General features: G+C 35.8%; 1 protein-coding gene across 1 annotated transcript; it reads right to left on the reverse strand.

The window, feature by feature from the left end:
* Positions 1 to 4,794: 4,794 nt before the first annotated feature.
* On the reverse strand, positions 4,795 to 12,501 carry LOC107754082 (vertebrate ancient opsin-like). Its single transcript, XM_016570397.1, has 5 exons — positions 11,768 to 12,501; positions 10,244 to 10,454; positions 8,760 to 8,877; positions 8,019 to 8,258; positions 4,795 to 5,773 (listed from the first exon to the last, which is right to left on the reverse strand). Exons 1-5 carry the CDS (start codon positions 12,135 to 12,137, stop codon positions 5,513 to 5,515), a joined length of 1,200 nt encoding a protein of 399 aa, XP_016425883.1. The 5' UTR covers positions 12,138 to 12,501; the 3' UTR covers positions 4,795 to 5,512.
* Positions 12,502 to 13,279: the final 778 nt, after the last annotated feature.

Below are 13,279 nucleotides of genomic sequence, written 5' to 3' on the forward strand. Positions count from 1 at the left end.
GAAAATCAAAGCACCAGCTATGTAAATTATATTCCTTTTGAAGCAGAGGATGGATTCATTACTGAGTAAATCATGTAAAAAAACATGCTGGTGTCAGTATGCATTAATTTCTTATCACATCATCATCCATTTGGGTCACATTTCAACACGTACTGTCATTATTGGATTAATTAGCCTATTCTCACCGTGTGTCTTACTTTCTTTTTTTAGCTATGATGAGAGGTAATTGAGTTGACGGCACTAACAATGTCCTCTGTGACTTCCTCAGCAAAGTTCAATTAGAAGTTAAAACAGGAAATTTACATGAGCCACTCCTCACTAATCTACCTCAGAATCCTTTTTATGTGATTCTTAATTTATCACTGATTGTTTTGAGTGTTATCTAATTAGCCTGCATTTCAGCTGTTGGACAAATGCAGATTGGGGTGAGGTGAAGATCAACTAGTGCCTGCTCTCATTGTTCTGTATAGTGAACTTGGAACCCTTATCTGAGATGTTCATTAGTAGGCTATGAATCTTCACAATTCAAGCAGAAACCATAATCTAACCCATGGCAGATAAGAGCAGATAATAATGGATGGTCAATTATACGGTAAACATTTAATATCTTCTCAGGAATGGAACATTATACGTTATTACATGGCTCTATGGAATAGGCTACTTGATTCTGATTGGTCACCTGAGGCGTTCGATGTTCAAATATTTCCTAATATTAAAGTCTTTCTATAATACACCAGGATAGACGAGGATGAAAACGGGGCTGTGAAGGATATACTTGCATTCTTTACAATGGCACGCACTGTAGAAGGATTCTATAACCCATATTTTTCATAACTCATAATGTATAACACAAAACTATGTTTCTGAGTTTTTTTCAGAAAGATGTTTCATTAGTTGAACAATAGGTGTTGTTTAACAACAGTACGATCCATTGAACGCACTGCACTTCTATCTCTCTTAGATTCATTTTCATTTCTGTCAAAAATATGGTGCTATACCCTGAATAATGTCAATACTCACCATCGTAGCAACACTGTATCTCGTGGAGTTCACGACACAGTTTTCAACTAAATAAAAAAATATATTTTTATGCATTTTGCCTGTTCATTCACATGACAATAGCCTTTTGGGGGCCTGAAAAGGCAAACATTTGAAAACAAGTTTCAAAGTGCAAGTTTTTAGAAATGATACCATTATAATATCTGTGTAAACTACAAAAACACACTTTTAATTTTAAACTAACTTATGTGCATGTACTATCGAATATTTCAGGAATATTAAATTTGGCTAAATGCTGCTGACTCCTATGTTTTATGGATTGGAATTGCCATATATCTGTGCACATCTGAAGTTTAATTGTACCTCATATAAGACATTCCTGCACAGATTTAAAAGTGTGTTTATATAGGACAGATGTGCTTTTCCTCATATGGGGACCCCAAGGGCTGTTTCTGTGCATACAAGATGTTCTTTAAAATAAATCAGTCTTTAGTTTTAAATATCTTATTTGTTCTGCTTTGAGAGCTGATTACATGCTAAGACTTCAAATCCCATTCCCATTTAATTGCTTATTAGGCAAAACAGTTTTGTTTAATTTAATAAAGCAGCAATATAGTCTGAAGTATCATGTAATATGCTATCTAGACTGTTAACAGACATTTATCATTTTTGCAAGTCGCAAATTAGAATTCCCGACAACACTGTTTTCCTTTTACTGATGATTTCACAAAGTAGATACTGTGTGTTAAATGGCATGAAAAATACACACATGGCATTCCACTACCTTCAAATGAAAGAGAAAATTGCAGAAAGTAATTAATTTCAAGTGAGCCCTACAGTCACCTCATTGCTGTTTGTGTAAACAGGCATGTTGGCCCCGTGACCAAGCTAAGCCTGTTCTTATCACATTGCTTTGGAGATTTCCTATTAGTAGTTCCCACCAAAAAAGTTCAGCATGCCCGATGAATTGTAACTGCAGAGCACCTCAGGCACTGCAGATTTCTATAGCAAGAAATCTTGAAATTCATACCAATCTGAAACCTTCACAGAAGAATACAAGCTCAAAAAATTAACATAGAAATGAGACAAAGACATGGACAAAATTCAGCATTTCAAGACAAAATAATAATGTAAAACCAAAATACCAAAAGATTTTTGTAGCCAGACATGTATTTCCATGCATATTTAGGTGGTTTGCGTAATATTCTAACAAAGGGAACAGCATCACTGGGTCATCATTCAACTGTAACAAGCAAAGATTTTATTTTAAAAAATTTAAAGCAATTAAAGAATTATTTTATGCTTGTAAAGATGCAATGAAAATCCAACCATATATGTTTAATTTCTTGTTTTGCCAGGCACATTTATAAGTGTGACTAAATCTATAGATATTTCAGTGTGAAAACCTGTTGCAAAACCTGTTGTATTATGGGTAAGCTTATAAGTTCGAAGTGATAAGATCTGACCTAATGTTCATGTTATAGCACAGCATTATTAAAAAAACTTTTAAAAAACTAGGTGGATATATATATCTTCTGTCTCTTTCTATTAATGTTTAACACACACACACACACACACACAAACTATCCCCTGAGGATAGTAACATGAATGTTTATGATGTATATGTCACATAAAAAATTTGTATGCTATAGGGCATGATGTATTCACACTGTTTTAATGACTATATCACTGATACACATCAAGGGCTCAAAAGCGCTGCAAAAATGTCATCTTTTAAACCCATCTACTTTAATCTTGAGGTCTTTGTAATTGTCATTGATCACACAGAATTGTGTGACATACTAGGAATAATATTTGAAATTCATAAGTCCGATCGAATGCCTTGGAATGTCTGCTAATGCTTTAGGGGAAAGGTACCTTTGTTCAGAAGACATCTTTGTTCATGCCCATTGCTGAGGCCACTTTCATCTGCTGTATGATGTATTATCCATTATTAAACTGAATTTGAAAACTTTAAGGATGAAATACATTTAATTAATATGTTTAGCTTAATTCAAATCTATTAATAAACCACCTTTCCTTATTTTACCATAAGCTCCGAGTTTGAAGAAAACATTGTTGTCTTTGTTGCTGATATAGGTAACATAGGATTTATAGGAATAGTTTACCCAAAATCTGCTGGAAATTTAATCACCCTCAGGCCAATGCGGCCATCCAATATATGACTTGAAACAGATTTGAAAAACGTTTAGCATTACAACAGTGGATCCTCTGCAGTAAACATCAGAACAGCTGAGGTTCAAACAGCTGATAAAAACATTACAATAATCCACAAGTAATCTATATGACTCAAGTCCATCAATTAACAGCTACGTGTTTGTAATTAACAAATCCATTATTAAGGTGTTTTTAACTTCAAACTGTTGCTTCAAACTTGCTTCTTCCTCTAATCATTGCTTTCTCCAGTGAAAAGTTGTCTCGTCTGAATCAGGAGAGAAATATGCATGGATCAAACAGTCCAAAACAGTGCTGAACAACTATGTAGGTGGATTTTGATGTGATAGGACAACAGGGGATGGAATTTTTTGCTGAAGGAAGTGTTATTATGGATTATAGACTGGAATTTTGGCCAGAAGTGACAGTTTGACATTAAAATTATGGATTTTGTGTATTACAAACACGCAGCTTTTCACTTCAAAAGAAGTTAATAATGGACTGGAGCTGTGTGGATTACTTGTGGATTATTGTGATGTTTTTATCAGCTGTTTGGACTCTCATTCTGACGGCACCCATTCACTGCAGAGGATCCATTGGTGTGCAAGTGATGTAATGCTAAACATATTTGATGGCCTGAGGGTACGTTTTCAGCATTTTTCTTTTATTTTCTTTTTTCTTTTTTTATCTATTCCTTTAAGATTCCAGGACAAAATTGTTCACCTCCTCTGACTCACTTCCTCTGAGTGAGAACAAGCATGGTGGCCCTCTGTTGATAAATCTTCTTCTGTGCTCTGATACTTGGTTACTCTCACTACCCAGGGTGATAACAAACCATGGCCAGGAGAAATTGAATTCAGATGTTTTCATTCACCAGTCTGATGTTGAAAGAGTGCTTCTGAGCTTAAGGGAGCCTACAGCACTCAACACTCATCTCAAAGATTCTGTGTTATTTCAGGTTTCTTTGTGTGATATAAAAATATATGAATAAACACATTGGATTTGCCACAGTACTATATATATATATTCATTACTGATTCACAATGTGCCTCTGTGTTGAACTATAATAAGTAGTGACCACTCTGGAAAGTTATTGCAAGTTGTTTTATTAGTGTTCAACAACACTGACATGTTTTTAAAAATAAATTTGAAAAATCATATTCATTGAAATATGATACCAAATCTAAATGACTCCAAGACATTGAAAAACAATACACAAGTAAAACATTACTTGGCATGCCGCAGACAAACATCAATTATCAATATTCAGTTTGGACAGAAATTGTGAGCAAACAACGAACATTATGGCCTAATAAGACATTCAGACAGTTCATTCAAACTCACAAGCAATAATACACCAAAGTGTACATAGGCTACTAAATAAATACAATTTGATAAACACTCTTGAGTCATTAAACCTTTCAAAACAAGACTGCAAATTCAACAATAGACAAGAAACTGAATTGTCAGATGAGGATGTTAATTGCATGGTTTATTACTATATTGCAAAGCAGATACCCTGCCAAACCTGTTTGACCCGTTAGTTCACTAAATAAATTGTTATGGTATCAAACAGCAGTTTGTGTTAGATTCTGAGATGTGTAGATGGGGGTTTTTTTCTTCTATGTAAACATGCACTAGAATGACCGTCTTTGGTCAGGTTTAGATTTTGTGATACAGAGCAGCTCATCAATGTCCGTTTTAAAACAGCAGTCCAACCAGAAGAAGCAAACATCACAAGCTGAGTGATTATTTTATATTTTCAAGAACAGCCATTTTAATTTTGCTGTTCGGCTGTTTGTGTTGTTTTTGCTTTAAGACTCCTGTGATTTATCTCAACAACGAAGGATCACTTTCTCCTTTGGTTTTTGAACCAATATCTTTTTTAAGTAGACTATTAATGATCATAAAATGAAAGTCAGTATTCTGACCTGAAAGCTATTGCAATACTATATTCTTTCATTTCAGTTGCCATTAAAACAAACAAACAAAACATCCCCACTGGTACTAGTGTGCAATCAGCAATATACCGTAGTGAGAGGAGACAGATCAGAAAAACAAATAGCGTTCATTCAGAGGACAGTATGGAAATGTATTGCCTGCCTCCTTCATGTTTATGTAAGGTAATATCGCAATACCGACAAGTACACAGTACGCCAAGACTGCAAATCGCCACAACATAAAGAAATACGAACAACAAACAAGGAACGTGTGAAAACACAAACAATACATTCTAACATATGCATTCCAATAGAGGTAACAACTGTAGGATTTATGCTTTAGTTAGACAACAGGTAAGATTAAAGGTATACATTTATTCAGACAGACTAGTCCTTCTCTACAAAGGACACACTCGACTATCCGATAAAGGGAGCTGCTTTGGACCTTCATTCCCGCTTTGCTCTGACTCTTCCTCTTCATCATCACTCTTCTCCATGTTGCACATGGACATAGGCACGCGAGCTGCAATGGTGGACATCACTCCAAGGTGACTCTCTGCTGTGGCAGTGATGGCCCCTTTGTCTGATGTCTGGTTCAGATTGGTGGAGTCCAGATTGGTGACATTTCCTTTAAACATCTGGATCAGGCACTTCCTGAACTGAGAGAAAGAATGTTGGATTCAGTGTAAATAAGGATCATGGTCTTTCCATATCAAAGAAATGACACACACTTACAAATAAAATGCGCAATTTTAATTATGCTATTAATTATGCTTCTTATGAACTCAAAAGAAACACTTTGATTAATATTTCCGGTCTCTGTGCCACCATGTAGAGATTTGTTTTCAGTAGTTAGACCTTTGCACAACTTCTGCATTGAAACGAGGAAAAGGTCATTAAGCAAGATGTATTCTATGTAAAAACAAGGACATTTTGACCTTAATTAAAGCAGATAAGGTCATGAGAAGTAAATATATTCATTTCCTCAAGGTTTTGGTTGGACTGGATGAAAATTAGGTACCACGGGTAATTATAATACCAGCTACTCTCTTGGTCAAATTTGTAATGCAGAGAAACACTATGGTCAGTATACATTTACAGAATAATACAAGCAGAAGGTACAAAGACAAACTGCACTGATCTGAAATGGAAAGTCACAGAAAACTTTAACTGCTTATACAACAACATAAGCTGTTAAAATGTTAGATTAAGCACGATAACACTTTACAATAATGTTCATTTTGTTATGAACTAAAAATGAGCAAAGCATCTACAGCATTTATTAGTCTAAGTTCATATACTTTTACAGCTAATACGTTTTAATATTTCATTTAATATTACAATTTGTACATAATTAACAGTAATATATTATAAACAAATACAAACAATTGTATATTCATGAATTAACATTAAAATAGATGAATAAATACTAAAAAAATATTGTTCATTGTTAGTTCATGTTACCTAATGCATAATAACTAACACTTGATTATACCAGGACAACTGAAAAAGCCAATAAAATCTAGCCGTATATGTTATATTTCGAATCTATCAACTCCATATATGATCCATGTCAGAAAAGACTGACAATCAACTTTGCATTCTTATTGAATACACCAAATAACAGCAAACTTCAATAAAAAAGCCTATATATGATATGTTAAATGTTTGTAGGATTCTCCATATGCTCAAGAGCTCTTGCGATATCCAAACAAACACAGTGCAGCATTACTGATGCTATATAAACCATCCCTATTCTCACTCATGAGTGTTTGTTCTCGTGTCTCCATAATGTAGTCTGTCTCTCTCTCTCTCTCACATCAGAGAAATTTGCGACCCTGTGACCCTTGACCTGAATATATTCTGGGAACAGCTGGGAAGGAATTGGGTTAGTTCTGGAAGATGTGCACAGCTCAAGGGGTCCAGCAGCCTCCGCTCCAAACCACCTGAGACCCACATCCTAGGGGTGGTCATCAGAGTCACATGACTACAAAAGATCACTGCTTCGCCCTTTACATCAAAAGGCACACTACAGGGACACTGAGGAGAAATCTCCCTACGAGCTTAATGTATATGTAAAAAAAAAAAAAAAGATATCATGGAGCAACTGTGCCGACTGTATCACTCATAATACGTAACTCCTCTGAGAATACAGAACATCTTTAAAATGGAAATAGTCAGAGGTTTAAACCAGGCCCAGGACAACAAAGCAATTGAAGCAATTGAATTGTGGGACCTAAGACCTCCCCTTTGGAAAGCTATAGCACCCAAACATTTCCTGAGGTGGATTTATAACTCGAGAGATATACAACAGTTTTCTATGGGAATATATGGAACATAATACCTCTGTGAATTTTAACATTAAATTTGAATATATAATACACCTTTGAACTAAGAAAAATGGAATCTCCTCAACCAAAACTGTCAGAGTAAAGAGCATCAGATGTCTGTGATTTGTCTCTGACATATGATGAAAGAAAAAAAGTTCAGACCACCTGCTCATGCAATGGCTTTTCTAGTAAAGCATAGTCAATTCTGACAAGACAGCTAAAATAACCCCCAAAAAAAAAGACAAGAAAAAAAGATAGACAAATAGACATGTTTTTATACATATTTTATATTCACATTTTATAAAAAAAAAATATGTGTTTAGGTGAGTTTGTTGTTTAATTGTGTACGTTATATATGTCATGTAAGATTTACTGTCTCTGCTCCTTGTTGCTTTTCTGTCTTTTATTGATTGATGGCATAAAAATATAAAAACACTACAAATCGATTCTTAATATATAAAATACAAAAGCCTCTCATCAGATTTTTTCTCAGCGTGGCACCCTAAACTTTTTTAATAAAATGTGTAAATGATCCGAAAATGCCAGATAAGGATGACAAATGGCAAAGACATACCTGCTTATTCATGAAGACATAGATGATGGGATTGTACACAGCTGCAGTCTTTGAGAAGAAGGCCGGTATTGAGCCCAGGCGAGGATCAATATGAATTGTGGGACAGGCTGTGACAGTAATTGAGAATGCTGCATATGGTGTCCATCCAACCATGAACGCAACTATCATTACAATGACCATCCTCGCCACCTCTCGGTCAGGCTTACGCGCATTACCCAGCCTTCCATGAGTGTTCGACACCTATTAAACATATTAGAGTTCTAAGATTAAATGCAGTCCAAGAGTAAGTTAATGTTAATGTACAGTAGGCACACCAGACAGAACCTCAAAAGCTTCTCTGTTGTTTTGCCAGTTTTATTCAGTTTTTGGTAATACTGTACAATAGGGTTCCATTTTTTTTACTATATTTAATGCATTAACTCACATTAACTAACAACGAGCAATATATTGTTACAGTATTTATTCATCTTTAACGTTTCACTGTTAGTCCATGTCAGCTCAGGTCCATTAAATAACATTAATAGGTAGGCCTACAACTCTTGATTTTAAAAATGTATTAGTAAATGTTGGAATGAAAAAAAAATGCTTTAGAAAACTTTTTCATTGTTAGATTATGTTAGTTACTAAATGTTAACAAATGAAAACCTTATTGTAACGTGTTACCAAGTTTTTTTCCTCTTTATTCATTTATATCTGCTATAAAACAAAAAATTAAAATCAACATAAGAGTATATTACCAACCTTTCTGAGTTTCTGCATAAGTTTGCCATAGGAGATAATGATCACACCAAGAGGAAGGATAAAACACGTAACGAAAAAGGTGATGATGTAGGTGTGGTCGTAGTAATCAGTTGAGTACCTTAAAAAAACAGAGACTTTAGACCTCCTCAATTTTTCCTAAATGTCATCTAGCAGGTACTTTTGGTGTGTTCAAGTCATGTCAGAAAAAGATCATATTTACGAGTTGAATGCACATGAATGGCACCACAAAGTTGTAATTACAAGTGGAAAATATTTCTTTAAGCCCCAAGTTTCCGAGTTGAGGTCGTGTCAGTGAGAAAATATGTCAGCCGCAATGGAAGCAGTCTGTATTTATTTGTTTGTTTTTTTATTTACAATGAAACTAGCATAATTGGATGTACAAAATATGATAGCATCATGCAGCATCTTCATAAAAAAAAAAAAGATTAAAAAAAAAAAAGCAAAAACACACCTTATGCACATTCTTACATTCTTTATATATCACTTTTTTAAAGTAGAGTTAATTTTTTTAGAGTTTAAAGGTGATTTTTTTAGGTACATGTACATCACCATCTTGCTCCGACTAAAGTGACTCGAATGCACTTGACTTCATAATTACGACATCCCAACTGATAAATACAAACTTCCCAGGAGGACTTGAACACACCATTTGAGCACAAACATTAGCGTGGATAATAATGAGTTGTGCACAAATCTTTAACATTAAAAGCACGTGTGCATGTTTTACAATTGCATAATATGCTTAGTGTGCTTTGTGAAGTGCTTTATTTGGTCCAAACAAACATTGCAACATAATTGAGTAATAAGCACCTGCAAGCTCAAGGCAGTGTCAAAATTTGGATCACTGAGACTGAATAGAAAAACCAAAATTTACAAACTTACATTTACTGTTTAGCTGTCAGAGCTCTCACCTGCAGAAACTACACTACTCTATTGAACATCAACACGGATGTAACTATGCCCCACAATGGTAAAAATATTCCCCATCCTTGGTCTTCTCTGTGTCAGTGTGCATTCCCTATTCAATTGTTTGTGCACTGTTTGCGTTCCAAGGCCAAGGCCAAACCATAGCCACAGCCACAGCCACAGCCACAAATGTTTTGTACCAGTCTCTTGAAAGCAATTTTTCAACTGATGGCTGCATGGAATCAGCCTTGGGTTTATAAGTGGTTTCCTTTTTTTCTGTCACAATATAACACACAGGAAGAAGCCTTGACTTTAACTCCTTGTCTGATTCCAAATGATGCCACTTTAAGGAACATGTGCAAGGCACATTAGTATTCATCAATAACATCATATTGTGGATGTTGTTCTCTTCATACATGGCCATGACAGACAAACACAGACAGACAGAGATTGAAAGACTGTGAGCGAGAGAGGAACAAATAATAGGTAAACAGAGTGAGTGAGTGAATGAAGGAATGAAGGTAGGCAGATTCAGTGAAACAGTATTTTGAGCTTACCAGTTGGGTTCACAGGTGGTACCAATTTTGCTGACTGTATAACTGTTCCAGCCAAAAACTGGTGGGATTGTCCAGATGAAGGAGAAGGTCCAAACGAAAACAAGACCCATAGCTGCATGCTTGACTCCCAGTCGGACATTTTTCAGAGGACGACAGATCACAAAATAACGCTCAAATGCCAAGATTGCTAAAGACCACAAAGCCACAATTCCTAGAAACCAAGAAAGTACACCCATTATTACTGTGCTGAGTCAGTAATATAATATGTACCTGTACTGACATTTAAAAAGACATGAAAACAGAAGGTCTGTGTAATTTTTACTGTTAAAATGAATTCATAAGATTCCAGCTCGCAATTATTTTACATAAAAAGTTATGAGCATGGGATACAAAAACAACTAATGGATGTTTACTGCAGGGAGGGGCAACTCCTCAAGTTCAAACAAGACCCTGATTACCTGATTGCATATGGAAGCCATTAAGCCACCACATAAGAAAAAAAATCATGCTTTGGTGAATATAAAAAGTCTAAATGATGAGATAAAAAGCTGACTTTTGTCATAATTTCAACTTTATATCTCACAAGTATGATTTTGCATTTCATAATTTCTACTTTTTATGCCATAATTATAATTTAGCAAAGCAAAATTTTTTCTTACGTAGAAGAAATGGGCTGATTAGTAAAACAAAGACAATATGCATGAAATCAGGGCTTTGTTTTAACATTCATCAGTAAAACTATATAGTATCTTTTTTAGGTCACTAGTACTCTTTAATTACCTTTTAATTATTAAAATTTAATTTCCTACTACACTTATGACAATTCACCACTGCCCATCTGTCCAGGGTGTTTCCCTGACTATGGCCTAAAATGCTGGGATGGGCTCCAGTATAACTAAAACCCTGTGGTTTGGAAAATGAACGGATGGATGAAAATAGATGAAAAATTATCATGGTCTACTACAATAACTATAGTTACCACAAATTTACCATTGTTTTACTATAGTAACCAAATTTTAACCATTACATTTGTTGTAAAAAAAAAATTTTTTTTAAAAAGAGAGAGAAATTATAAATAATCTGCCAAAAAATAAATAACAAAGAAAAAAAGTAATCCAACAGTGAATTGTATCTATTCAGTTGCTAGTAGTTTTTTTATTATTATTAATTTTTCCTTTGTTACTTAGTCACTATCCCAACAAGTACTGGTGACAAATTGCATGTTACTAACAAATATACAGGGATAATTACTGGTAGGTAGTAAATAAGAAATAAAACTAGTATTTAAAGAATAAAACTATAAAAGACACCAGCAACAAGTGTAATACATACCACAACAAAACAGAACGGCAAAAATATGCAATTTGTTGCCAATAACAATAGAATTGTCACTGGGAGTGGCTAGTAGCAAAGGAATGAGTACTAATAAATAAATACAATACATTTTATTATTAGCATAACATGTACTATTTTGTTTAAAGTAATAAATGTTACACGTCTCGGTATTGTTATATAATAACTCACCGAAAAAAGTGACAGCGAATCCCTCCAGCACACACGCCCAGACGCCCAGGAAGAAGAAACCTCGTGCATTAGTTAGAAAACTTATAGTGCCTCCTGTCAGCGAAACTAGAAAATCAGCAACAGATAAATTAACAATGATGTAATTCAACGGTTTCCTTAATTGTTTGAATCTAAACGTCACGAGCATAACGGCGAAGTTCTCTGTTATAGACAGTGAAGTCACTATGAACATCAGACAGGCGAGGAAAGTGTAATTCCAGGGCGCAACAGACTTGAGGGGACCCGAGAACGGATCGTCCGGTGTGGTGATGTCGGTAGACTCGGTGACCGAAGACCCAAACGATTCCATGACAGCGATTAGGGCGGGCATTGGGATGAAAAAGATAAGGAAAATTTCATCAAATCATCACTAGGGAGCTTCTTGAAAATCCAAGACAGGTGTTTTTATACTAACAGACACAAAATGTGCAGACTGCAAAAATAATTAGATTAATATAAACACACACACACACTCATAAATAAGTGTAAAATTAATGTGTGTTGTATACGTTTACTTATTATTTATTTATTTTTAATTTCCGAAATATTCCAATCTTTTCTAGTAAAGCAATCCACTTGAGGAGGCAGTCCAGAAGAGCGACTTTGCGTAAAGGTTGCAATTAAATGCCACAGGTCCGCGCGCTTTGCTTCCACAGTTGCATTAAGCATGTTCATGCTGTTCTCCTTTATATATGCAGCCTGTCAGCATGGCCATCTCAATCCCTCGAGGTAATGAGAAAAGTCATTTTCCAAGTTTACCGAGACGTTTCAGTGGGGCGTCACGCGCTTTGCTCTCTTAAAGGGGTCATATGATGCGATTTCATTTTTTCCTTTCTCTTTAGAGTGTTACAAGCTCTTGGTGCATAAAGAAGATCTGTAAAGTTGCAAAGACTAAAGTCTCAAATCCAAAGAGATATTCTTTATAAAAGTTAAGAGTTAGCCACACCTACCTAAAACGGCTCGTTCGAACACGCCCCCACATACCTACCTCACTATGTGGGAAGATTTGCATAAAGCCGCCCAAATGTTCACGCAAAGAAAGAAAGCATAACTTTTATTCTCGCTGTAGTATTGTTGACGCTGCAGCCATGTCCTGAAGACGCTGTGTGCTTCATTGTGAAAGCGAAACTACTTTGTTTGGTCTTCCAAAAGAGGACGATATCCGCTTCGCCATGCCTAGAGCTGATCTGTGCTGGTCGCTGAGGAAATACATCAACTTAGTGCTGTGGATCACCGGATATGCTTTCACCGTTTTCACCGCTCCTTCGCCGGGACCGCCGTTCTCGACCCCGCCGCCTCAGCTCACTCTTGCCCGGCCTCAGCTCACACTAAGCCGAGGCTTTCGCTCACGCTAGCCCGGCCTCAGCTCACTCTATCCCGGCCTCAGCGCACGCTAAGCCGGGGCTTCCCCTCACGCTAGGCCGCTGTGTTTTTCGTTGTGAAAGCGAAACTACTTTGTTTGGCCTTCCAAAA

This window comes from Sinocyclocheilus rhinocerous, unplaced genomic scaffold, assembly GCF_001515625.1.
Source record: "Sinocyclocheilus rhinocerous isolate Xijiao unplaced genomic scaffold, SAMN03320098_v1.1 scaffold502, whole genome shotgun sequence".
NCBI lineage: Eukaryota > Metazoa > Chordata > Actinopteri > Cypriniformes > Cyprinidae > Sinocyclocheilus > Sinocyclocheilus rhinocerous.